This window comes from Myzus persicae, unplaced genomic scaffold (genome assembly GCF_001856785.1).
Source record: "Myzus persicae strain clone G006 unplaced genomic scaffold, MPER_G0061.0, whole genome shotgun sequence".
Lineage (NCBI taxonomy): Eukaryota > Metazoa > Arthropoda > Insecta > Hemiptera > Aphididae > Myzus > Myzus persicae.
The window spans coordinates 31,689-44,338 of NW_019104390.1; the positions used below are offsets into that span (position 1 = coordinate 31,689).

General features: G+C 30.7%; 1 protein-coding gene across 1 annotated transcript; it reads right to left on the reverse strand.

The window, feature by feature from the left end:
• Positions 1 to 2,738: 2,738 nt before the first annotated feature.
• Positions 2,739 to 10,872, reverse strand: LOC111041823. Its single transcript, XM_022326259.1, has 3 exons — positions 10,708 to 10,872; positions 4,405 to 4,693; positions 2,739 to 3,258 (listed from the first exon to the last, which is right to left on the reverse strand). Exons 1-3 carry the CDS (start codon positions 10,738 to 10,740, stop codon positions 3,113 to 3,115), a joined length of 468 nt encoding a protein of 155 aa, XP_022181951.1. The 5' UTR covers positions 10,741 to 10,872; the 3' UTR covers positions 2,739 to 3,112.
• Positions 10,873 to 12,650: the final 1,778 nt, after the last annotated feature.

Consider the following 12,650-nt stretch of genomic DNA (forward strand, 5'->3'; position numbering starts at 1 on the left):
GTCTCTCATCACCTCGCTGAGATTCGTTGTACGAACCAAGAAAAACGCACAGGAATAAAAAATAAAAAATGAATTCCCCATAATATCGTTGTGGGTGTGTGTCAAGAGCTCTTGAGGTTTTATATTACCTAGATAATATGATTATATATTTTTTAGTTGGCGTTCAATTTTAATTAAATGCTTGGTAAAAAAATGTATTGTGATTTATGTTTTCGCATAGCATTATTACAAAATATGGACGAAATTAATTTTCATAATATCAATCAATTGGTAATTGGTATGAAAAACATTTTTTTTTTTAACACCAAATTATAAATTAGTACTTATGATACTCGTTGATAAATATTTTCTTATATCGATTTGTTAAGGTATGATTAAATATAATATAACACACATTTAATACAAATATAATAAATACGAGTATAATCAATCAAATAAACCAATAGACAATATACTGTATACACAATACATATTTAAGTTGATTGTAATAATGTGGTTATAAAATACCGTTTCGAGCCTGAGTGTCATACATAAATACCTAATTTTTATTTAAATAACTATACCACTATATAAACACCAAAATAGCAAAAAAAAAAAAAAAACATTGTGATTGGGAAATTTAGCTATTACTTTTAGTATGTTGTTAGCAATCAGTACAATTAGGTATATCATAATATGCCAAAAGTGATTTTACCTTGTCGCGCAATCGTTCAAAGTCGTAAGTCGTGTTGTTTTCACGACAAAATAAATTTCATCGAGAACATCCTAAAACGGTATACTTATTTATATATTTTGATCGACCGTTCATTGGCACGAATCATTTCAGAGCGTGCCTACATGCTAAAACTATATTTCACTTGCGGAGACGGAAGTAGAACGTTTTACTAAATGAAATGCTAAAAATATGGGACTAGTTTAAAAGGTAGAAGATTTGTTTTTTTGTTTAATATTTATTACCCAACTCGCTATACATCATGTTACTTATATATTATTATACCACGTGCAGTGACGGTTTAGTGTTATGTATACGCCATACTCGTATATTATAGTAAACCAGTGTTTGAAAAACGTAATATTATTACGCGCACGTCGTCGTCGTCGTCGTCGTCTCGTTATTAAATAGAAAAAAATACCTAGGTATATATAATCAGAGGCGGATTAAAGTTTTCACTTTCGTTTCCCCGGTCGGCCGCGTGACGACGAGAGCAGCGAGGAATCTCATACATTATTATATATATATTATGTTGCAGGTAGGTATATATGCATAATACATAATAATAATATGTATATGTATGTAAATAGTTAAACATTAAACGCGCGCACGATGTTATAAATGACAATATGCCGAGTACTATAAGTATACGTATAATATGCTCCTCTACCTGTATATATATATATTATTATTATTATTATTATTATTATAACACTCAACATAATACATAATAATATAGGGTAAACTGACCACGGACGTCCGCAAGTTTGTTTCGTATCACGTTTCACCAGTTTCTCGTACTGTTTCTCGTACGTAGTTCAATCCAAAATAAATAAATAAAATACCGCACTTGGTATATACCCACTTGAGGTCAAGAGAAAGCGCGCGGTGCAGCTGCAGCTGTTTACGGTCATTTCCGTTGCATAACGCCGTCATCGGGAGGTGACTCTTGTGCTTACAATAACAGTTATTATTATTATTATTATTTATTATTACGTTATTAAGTCTTGTCGCCCGAGTCTCTCCGATCGGCATTATATATATTATTATTGTAAACAGACAAACGCAAGACGAGATCGAGACCTCTTGAAGTTTATTCAGGTATAGCGACAAGGCCGGATTAGGGGGTGTCCAGGGGAAGCACAGTCCTGGGGCCATCTTTATCCACAAAATAGTTTTTTTTTTTTAATCTAAAAAAATAGTTCGAAAAATAAAATAATATTTTAGTAGGTGTAGTTATAAAATAAAATGTTCTCGATTTTATATCTCTAATAATTACTACGTGATAATAAATATTAAATTGATATTCTAATGATAGATAACATTCTATAGAAGTTTAATGAACAAGAAATGTGAACCACATTGGACGCATAAATAGATTGTCTTTATTATCTCTGATTTTACGTGGTAATACATAGTACACAATTGTACAATTACATACAGCCGTATAAATGTATTGGAACAATTTTTTTGGAGTTAAAATAGAAATTGCACTTTAAGTACAAAATCGATCATTAATCCAGACTTAGGGGGTGGCTGGTTATGGCTAATAAGTGATAATTTATAAGTGACCATAATGTTTTAGTAATAACTACGACAGGTATAGTTACAAGTATGGCACTGAATGACTTTATCGGGTTATTGGTAATGCAGGATGAGGTGAAACAAGCATTTGTATTAAATTATTTATTATTATTAATATTATTATTATAATTGGGGTTAGAGAAAACCAAATGGGATATAATATCGAAGTGAGAAAAAATAAAATGAATTAAATGAATTATAGATACGTATTGATAATTGGATCCTATTGGTGCGTATGGAAATTGTGGTGGTTGGGCAAATCGTAATTGGTCGCACTGAATTATTATAATAATATACAACTGCTTGATGAAGGTTTTCGGTTGATTCGATTCCGAAGAGGGTATGTGAAGTGTGCGGAACTAGTAATACGCTTATACTACATTATAATAATTGAATTCTACGGGTAGTTTAAGTATCAACGCAAAACTGAAGCCAATGCCGAGTTTGTCATTAGGTACATTATTATTGTAATAACGGCATCGGCCGCAATTCGCACGATAACAGCACAATCAATCAATTTATGAGGTTAAAATTACGTTCAGTCGTTTATTTACATAAAAAAAAAAAAGAAAACAATAAAACTAAAGTAGGTGTAATACTAAAAATAATAATCAGAACAACGACCGTACGGTACGCAAAATAGGCTCGTATAGTAGGTACGTCGAGACGAGCGACATTTATACATTTTAATATTCGGTTGTTGTACTTGTATGTATATAATAATATGATATATAATGTTGTTGTTATAAATTATGCCAAAAACGGCGGCGATGGTGGTCATGAACAGGAATATTGTGCATGGGTGCCGCGACGTGATTAGAATCCGCTCTGGTACTGTTTGAGCATCATAGTGTACTCCTTGGGATAATTCTTCTGTATATGTGACATGACACGTTGAATCTGTTTGATTTCCGACTGCGAGCACTTGACGCACATTCCTCTCAACACTAGCGGTGCATGAGCTGGAAATAAGAACATTTAAATAAAACGCCTACAAGATCACGACCACAGTGGCAGATAGGGCGAATGAGAGAGACAGAGAGCGAGAGACAGACGTGTACGTCGAAAAATGATAGTTAATATAATAATATTACTACTATCGTAATTAATATGACTCCAGACAAATAATGTGACTAGACGAGACATAGGCGAAATCTATACAAAATATACATATATATATAATATATAAACACATTTACAAATATAGATTCGATGTATGTGAACCATCAACGATGAGGTGTAACCTGTGTTCAATAAAGGTATCTCATTCAAATCCAAAGATGTATATACATTTTAAAATACTATCGTCGTTTATTATTTTATTCCTTTAAGACGACCGAAATTCGATGTATAACTTTTTACCACGTATTTGAATAAAATATTTCCGAATACACAATATTGTCAATATTACCATATTACAGTGTTCTACGCCCGGATTATTTATGTAATATTTCATACTTTGTAATTTGTTATAGTTTTTATTTCTTTGTGGTTACATAATTAGGTAACGTTGCTTATTTAACTTATAAGTAATTTGTATGAACACTTTACGTCAACACACGTGACATGTCATAATACGTTCAAGTTATTTTAAGTGGTATTCAAATTTGATACGAATAACATTCTAGCCGAAATAAGCTAATAGCAGTTATATAAGTGTCCATTATGAGGACCGTGCAGTAATTAATGTACCATTCGAAAGCGGATACCGATTCAGTGAGCTATTCGAGATAAAGATAAAACCACCGAGTATATACATAAACAGAGAACTCACTCGACCTAAAACAATAGTCCGGCAAATAACCTATTGTCGATGGCCTGGAGAACATGCACAGATCGATGATATCAGATTAGAATCGTTTCAAATAGTACAATACGAGTATATATGGTTTTCAAAGGACATTGCCATAAATGTAAGTAGTATTAAAAATATGACTATAAATTATTACTAATTGTATTATTAGTTTTTTTTTTCAAAATATCGAAAACATTAACCGCGTCATAATAAAATCGCTAATCCTAACCCAAACACTCTCGCCCGATCTGTGACCATAACGTAATATGAATAGTGTGATTAATCTTTTGGGTGATTATTGTTTGCTACTGACCTTTAATTTTTCGACCAATGGGGTCGCACGGTCCTTCGCCCGTAGCACACTTGAGTTGCCTTAGCACGAACCTCCTGTCACTGAGCGCCTTATCAAGTACGTCCTCGCTGACGTTCGGAAGCGATGCGCCTTGCTGGGTTGAGACGACCTGAGGAGTAGCACGTTTCACTATGGTCGTCGGAAGTGGTGCGGCCAAGGTCTCCGATTTGACCGCAGCCGGTTTGTTTTCCACTTTCGAGTCTTCCGGACGGGCGAGTGCGGCGCACACGCACACGGCGATTACGAATACCTTGCGAGAAAAAAATATTTTTAATTTCTAATATAATAATAATTATTGATACATGTGATATTACAATATTATTGTTGGGACGTGCGTGAACCGCTAGTCGACGAAAACATTACATTAAGCAAACGCGCGTTGAGTAGACGGTAGGAAATGTTCTCATTTTTATTGCGATTGTCCAGATTATTGTGTATTGTAGGTATTACATGATATTATCATTGTACCGACGTGTTAAAACGTCTACTCCAAAGGATAAATGTCTTAACCTTTCTTAGAATTATAATTCCTTACTGAAGTCTCAAAACAACATGTTGACATTTAAACAATTCTCCAGAATAGTAACGACGAATATCCCCAGCACAGCCAACGGGCTTTGGAAGTCATCCAAATAAATTTACAAATTGTTATGATTTGTGCTATAATAATTCATCTTACCGCTGGCCAAGTATTATATTATTTTATAACCGTTTTCGAAACCAACTTTACTATACATAATAATAGTAATGTAATCTCAATGCGATGTGTTCACTGCAGGGTTAAGTTGTTGAGGAACGAGGATTATCTTTACCTTCCACGCGCTGAACGCTCCATTGCCAGAGAAAGAAATACAAGGCTTTTTATTTTTTCAACATTTTTATATTGTCTACCATTTTATATTAATATTTTATTACGATCAAATGTCTACAGCAAAAAAATAAATAAATAAACCTCAAATTCACCAGGTGCGGTCTGTCTATTATTTATAATAAATACAATTATTATATTATGTCCAGTGTTATATTTATTTTCAAAATGGCCGGCAAAAATAAAATATAAAACCGAACGACCGTTTCGTTCTCGTTGTGTTTTACAAATAATCACTTTATACAATATATTAGCGCACACTGTAGTTGATGAACATTGAACACAGTAAATTGACGATAAAAAAAAAAAGTTTACAATTTAATCGTTCACGGCTACTGCAGTTCATATAATTCGCATAAAATGTACGCGTAAACTCATCGGTCGTATTTATCTCTACTTTATTCGGATCATTCACCAAGCAGCGAATTTTCGAGTACATTTGTGTAAAAACGTCACGGAAACTCCAACGATAGCGCCCATGTTAATTCTCAGCCGTAGATCACACACCTACATATACAACTGCCATAATAACTTTATTTAGTGGGCGGCAGTTTCAACCCCTCCGGAGTGGTATATAGTCAATTTATGGTGCGAAAATATTCGGCTGGAAAAAATATTTATGATATGAAAATTGCCCGGTGACAGCCGAGCAGATGAAATCGGTCCTGTTTTGTGACACAACCCGTAAAATGTCTCTTTAACCACCTGCCCCGCCGGGGAAAAAATCGGTATAACGTGGGTAATACAGTTTTTCCGCTTATAATTCCACCAAGTAAGAGCGAAATCAAGGGAGAGAACTTTCTCTCCCCCTATTTTTGACGTATTTTTTATTGGAATTCAATTTAAAATACAGCAAAAGTGTCTTCACCCGACCCGTGTAAGTTTATATAACCTCTAGAACCCCACAGTTAGTGTGTGTACATGGGCACTTTTATGCGTGAGGTAGTGCCAAACTCTAAACATTAACAAAAATTGTCAAGGCAGAGTTTAAAAGAAATCACGCATAACACAAAGTTGTTTTCCCAAAATAAATTATCTTATTTTCACTGATAAATATTTATGGTTTATTGAGTAATTCGAATTTGAATACGTAACGATAGGGTAAGTTTTGGTAAAGATTTTCACTGGATAAAGTACAAAAAACAATACATTGATATAACAACGACGTTATTAATACAATTGTATTTGTTATAAATATGTCAATAACGAGACATCGGTTAAATTCATAATGAATAAAACATGATTTATATTTAATTTTAAAATTATAAGCAATATATCCTTACAAAAAATAATATTATTATTTTAAAATTATGTTTAGATTTTGAAATAAAAAGTACAAAGTAAATAAGACATCGTCTAATAAATTCTGTTAACATTTTTTTATTATAATATATAAATATATATATATTATATTGTACAATATTATAAGCGTTTAATAGTATGAAATATTGTGTATTCACATAATATTTCAAAAAACGGTGAGTATTTTTTACAAATACGTTGTAGTATATATATATATAATGTTTGGATTAATAAAAGCCAACCATAATCTAACACATATCAAAAGTCGTAGAGTTCAAAAATGTATAATTTCGTTTCAACTATTTATTCTTTCTCACACATATTTTAGATAAAAACCCAAGAAAAATGCACGCATGTCTTGCGATTATACTTCCTGTTTCGTTTTTAAAATAAACGATAACCTAAAGATAAATCAAAATGGAACTTTGTTACCTACATGGCTCAATTGCACACTTATTAACATGTCATTGTGTCAGTAGACTGATACCGCAGCTACTTACGTAATACATAATTTTGATTAAAAACTCAATTTTTTGTAGTTATAATGTTTAAATAATTTTTAATGCAATACTCATTTTCCACTCTTCAAACATTATTTATTTAAATGTAGTTATTACAATTATATCTTATTTTTCATACAAAAATTTAGTTTGATCATATTTTTAAGTAAAATTTTCAAAATATTTAATCCAATTTTGTGATACTATTATAATATTGTACCATATAGTATAAGCTGAGAATCTAATTTTTGAATGATATATCATCGAATAAGATGGATGGTAATAATAAGATAAAGAAATTTGAAATAAACTGTAGTATTGCAGTATATTTTTTAATGCACTTATTTACAGATGGTTAGGAAAGTTATCGACAATTATAAATTCGTTAATTCACTTCACAGTGAATACACTTACAATTACAATAACAGTGCTGTTGATCAAAGATCAGTCCAAGTTGAACACTTCAATAGTTATTGGCAAAAGGGAACACTCAAGTATAGGTGTATAGGACTGGCGATTGCCTCTTACAACTAAGGGTAGCCGTTTTCGAACCAGAAATTCATCAAGTTATTCTGTTGTTATCGTCATATTATCATATTTCCACCGAAATTGAGAGTTTACTTTGAAATGCATATTCGGAATTCACCATCAGTACTTAGAAAATTTGACGAAGACCGCGACAGTTTTAATTGAAAATTCAGCCGCCTCAAAACTATATTATTGTACAACATTATTATTTCCTACAATAAGAGTACCTACCTACTTACGAATACCACTCAAGAAGCATGAAAATTAAATTAACGTTTTAACAACAACATCACAGGGTTTAGTTTAAACATGGAAACACTACTCTCTACATTGAAATAATTATTATTTTATTTGTTGACCAATAGGTACTAATCGTTAAGATATAATTATCTGAAAACAATCGTAGATATAATTTAATTTTTGTTATTGACATACTGACATTGCAGGTCAAATAATTATTACTAAAAATGTTTCTTTTTACATTTTCAGAAATAAAACCATCCAATTATTTTTTAACTTTGTCCTCCTCTCTATGAGTATAATAATATTATTTACATATTATAATATTTAAGATAAAAACCTTTTTCCTTAATTTCACACTACGGGGAAAGATAATTTTTTCTCCTGAACTGTAAAGCATAGTAATCTCCGGTTAGCGTGATGTCAATACGGGTACAAAATATTCTTTGATGGATCAAACAAAAGGTTTTATAAACTAGTCAGACATTTTGAACTAAATAAACTGAGAAAATGTGATGTTTCCTTATGTACTTTAATGGTATTTAAACAATGGTATTTTATCATAGTTAAATTTAATCACATTAAGCATTTATTGTTTTCAAAAAAATCATAGATGTTAATGAGTTTATGTGAATTCAGATAAGCTGAGACAAAATCAAAATTCAAAAGTTCATTTATATCATTTATAGAAGTTATGTCTTAAGCCACAGCTCTCTAATGTATAGTTGTTATTAATGCAATACATAATGTAGGTATTATAAATTATTTGCATTTAGGTACATGGGTAGATATACATAATTATATGATATAATGATATGGTTTACTTTATAAATATGAAATTATAATCATATGAGTATGTTATTTTAAAGCCTACACGTTATCTTAGAAAATTGTAAGGCACTATTAAACTATCTGCTTTGTATTAATTGATAAATAATTGAATGGTAAAATATGTTACCAATGCATTCGTTGGTAACTAAACTAATGAGCACTTATAGGTGGTTGACACCCTTAACGATTAGCCTCAGCTCAGTGGTGCGATTAAAATTAAATGGGAAAACACATTAACGATTACATCAAATATATAGTAAGTATTTAAAATGAGCCATACTTGATGTAAAATATTTTTAAATACTCCTCAACAATTACATTTTTTCCAACATATTTAAAAAAACATTGATTATGTACGATTGTATTTGTCAACTAATCGTGCCGTTTATAAACTAATCGTACTTTTTTTGACGAATTTGTGTTTTCAAAAGTACCTGTAGAAAATAATACCAGTTATAAAATCTAATTTAGGGTCGATATGAGGTAGGTTATCGAGTTTTATGACCCAAACGAACGATTTTCAATAATACATCATAACAAATGCATAGTATTTTAAATAAAAAATCCTGGATTAAACTGCCTAAAATTAATCAGATATATTCATTGTGGAATAAATGGGATATTATTGCAGTTTGAGCCCATTCCTTTGGACACTACAAATATGAAATATGTACACATACATCTATTAAACTCAATCATTCTGTTAGTCCGCACAAATCTGTGTTAAAACTAAACCGTAGAGCATTTAACTTCAACAGTTCAAGAAAATTCTTATTACACGTGTTATAATATTCATATATTTTGGTTTTTTAATGCATCATTTATAAATCACTACTCATTATACTATTTAACTATTATGTTTTTGAAAATAATTGTATTATAACTATTTATTTTATTTATTTGTATAATTATGTACTTATTGTTATAAGTTACAAGTAAAGGTATCATATTATTATATTCTTTTCACAAACAAAACAAACGTACGTATTTCATGATGATTTTTACTTTTTATAAAAGACTAGTGAAATATTGTTATTAAAATGTTTATGCATAATTTAAAAAAAAAATGCACTTTATAATTTTTCCTTATTTCTTATTAAAACGTATAAGAGTGGAGTCACTACTTAATGGTTTGACAAAGTACTCTCAGTCAATTCGCTCCAATAATCAATAAACATTTTAGATTTTCAAGTTATTTTAAAACATTTTTTTACGAAAACAAGAAAAATGAGTGTTGTTATTTTGAACAATAGCCCTGTATTTCGTTATTCTGTTGGCATGATGGTTCAATTATGAAATGTAGGTACACTTATAATTATTAGTGTTTAAGAAAACCGTTTTTTGTATAATAGTTACTATACATAGACTAATGAATAAAAAAATGATCGAATTCTCATTCGGTAAAAGCAGCTTTTCGTTAGCGCTGTTTAATGTCATCGATCACCAAAATCACCTAAATATTTCATAAAATATTTTCTGGCGGAGGTCATCATCCATTGAATTATAAAACGCCTACGACCTTGTACAGTATTATATCATAGCTCGTCTATACGTATTATTATTTAATACTCGCATTTTTAGCATGCATGTCGATTCATTGCCCTCGTGCGGGCGGAAGCGTTACTTGCATCGTCAATGATGTAGAAAAAAGTGCATATTGATCACCGTCATGCGAGTATTTAAATTTCGTATAACATTATGTTTAACTCGTCAGTGTGTATGGGTAGGAGAAATAAATAATTGAAAATCATCGACTTAAAAATGTGAAGTTATTTCTTACTACAGTAGGTGCATAATGGTAATATTATGTGCATACGCGGTCTGCGTAGTGACTAATAAAAAAAATATATGTAGAACAACATATATATTGAACAGTTTAAAATCTTAAAACATTTTAAAGAATTAATTGAAATGATTTTCGACTGTGGACTTTAATAGGCAATAATAATAACGATGAACCTATAACTTAAACTGCTTATTAGGTAAGGTACTCACTTTCATGGTGACACTTGACGACGATCGATCCATAGTGTAGTGTTCGAGTGTTCGACTGGAGACTATGTTAATAATTGAAAATGTAATTATATTAATATACAGTATGCAATGTATCGCGGTTATCGATGGTAATAACACTGGTGAAGGTAGACGCGATGACCGGCTTCTTATAGACTTTCCCTACTTCTCGGGATGCAAGGACTGTATACGCACGCACGCACGCACGACTAGGCATCTGCTGGTAATGAATCATGTGTCTGCGATGTGTTTTTGATAAATAGATTTTTTTTCTGTTGACGTTAAATCACGTGGATGACCGAAACCTGTGTACAGTTTAGCGACAACGACGGATTTACAATAAACACACACACACACACACACACACACACACACACACACACACACACACACACACACATAACACACATAAATATACACACAGAGTGGTTCATCAAGCCAGCTCACCCCCATTTTGTTCGTTTGATAATAATGTGCATTAACATCATTAAAATTTTTAAGTATAGATATTTAAACACATTCTTTTCAAACACCTAAATTGTTTCCTACATTTAAAAATATTGTCCTGAATCGATCAAAAATTATTTATTTTCAAATATTCTATGATAATATTTTGGTATACCTAATTATAATATTGGGACTATGATGATCTTATAATATTATAGTGACTAATACCTATTAGCACTTTAAGTTTGTAAAAATTGTCTATTAATTTTTTCTATTGAGCTATCAGTCACATGTGAAAGTTGGACAGTAAGCTTAGTTGGTAGATAATAATAGATTACTATATATATACAATAATGACATAAAATTCAGAGACATATTCAAATAGCTAATTCGTCTAAAAAAGTACTAGATGTAATACATTTATATTATATATTTGATGTAAGACACTAAAACCATTATTAAGGAATATAATATTTAACTGAAAAAGGGTGAACATGCTTGGTAAATGTTTATCGCCCATTGTTTTTGGTATAAGTAATTTGGAAATTATTTGAACTATTTTTAAACTATGTTGCCAATATTACATTCCATATTATGGAAATATATAAAATATTTTAACATATTATAATATAATGAAATTAATCAAGAATATATTCTATTGCACAATATAATGACTGTTATTAGGGCTCTATAGATTGTAGTTGCCACTTGCCACTGAGTGAGCAAGATGTATAATATATAATACAATTTTAAAATAAATAAAAATGCGAAACTAAAAATGTCCAATGTACCTAGAGATAACACGCTGTTTCCTCGTCATCATTAATGTGCTAATAAAAAAAAAAAAATGACAAAAATACACCACTAACGTCGATAAGGCACGTTTAAAAAACTTATTTATATAAATATTATGTAAATGTATTATTAATGTACTATGTACCTTACCTATTGCGGTTTAACATAGGTATATTATGTGGCATAAATTAAAATTATCTGAATAAATAATTGGGAACCTAACGTGAATAACTCAAAAACATAATTGATAGGTATTTTTTGAAATTATAACTGCAGCATGTTCAAGAGCTCTGTATAGCTTTTTATAATAATATGTTAACCTTTATGATTTTAGTTTATCTGTGAATAGGTAGGTATCTAATTTAACATTTACAGAGACAACCAATAAATCTGGATCTTTTTTTTTTTCATTCGAATCATTGATATCCGTCGAACATTGAAAATTTAAAAACAGTCGTGCGTTACACGGATACAAAACAAAATTTAAAGACTAAAATATGCTACCAAAACAGGTATACCTGACACCGCATATAGTTATGAGTGATGTATTTCGTATTTAGCACACGGTAATGTTCCAATTCAATATATTATGCATCAATAAAATAATGGGCATGCGAGCTCGCTAAAGGTCGACCCCTCACTAGGGGGGGGGTTTATACCGCAAAAAAATAAAAATATAATTC

What these genes read in the sequence shown, in the direction of transcription:
- LOC111041823 (XM_022326259.1), bottom strand. Translation starts at nt 10,740, where the DNA reads ATGGATCGATCGTCGTCAAGTGTCACCATGAAA. An exon ending in CGTCAAGTGTCACCATGAAA is followed by an intron (nt 4,694 to 10,707) that starts GTGAGTACCTTA and finishes TTTTCTCGCAAG; the next exon opens with GTATTCGTAATCGCCGTGTG. An exon ending in CATTGGTCGAAAAATTAAAG is followed by an intron (nt 3,259 to 4,404) that starts GTCAGTAGCAAA and finishes TCTTATTTCCAG; the next exon opens with CTCATGCACCGCTAGTGTTG.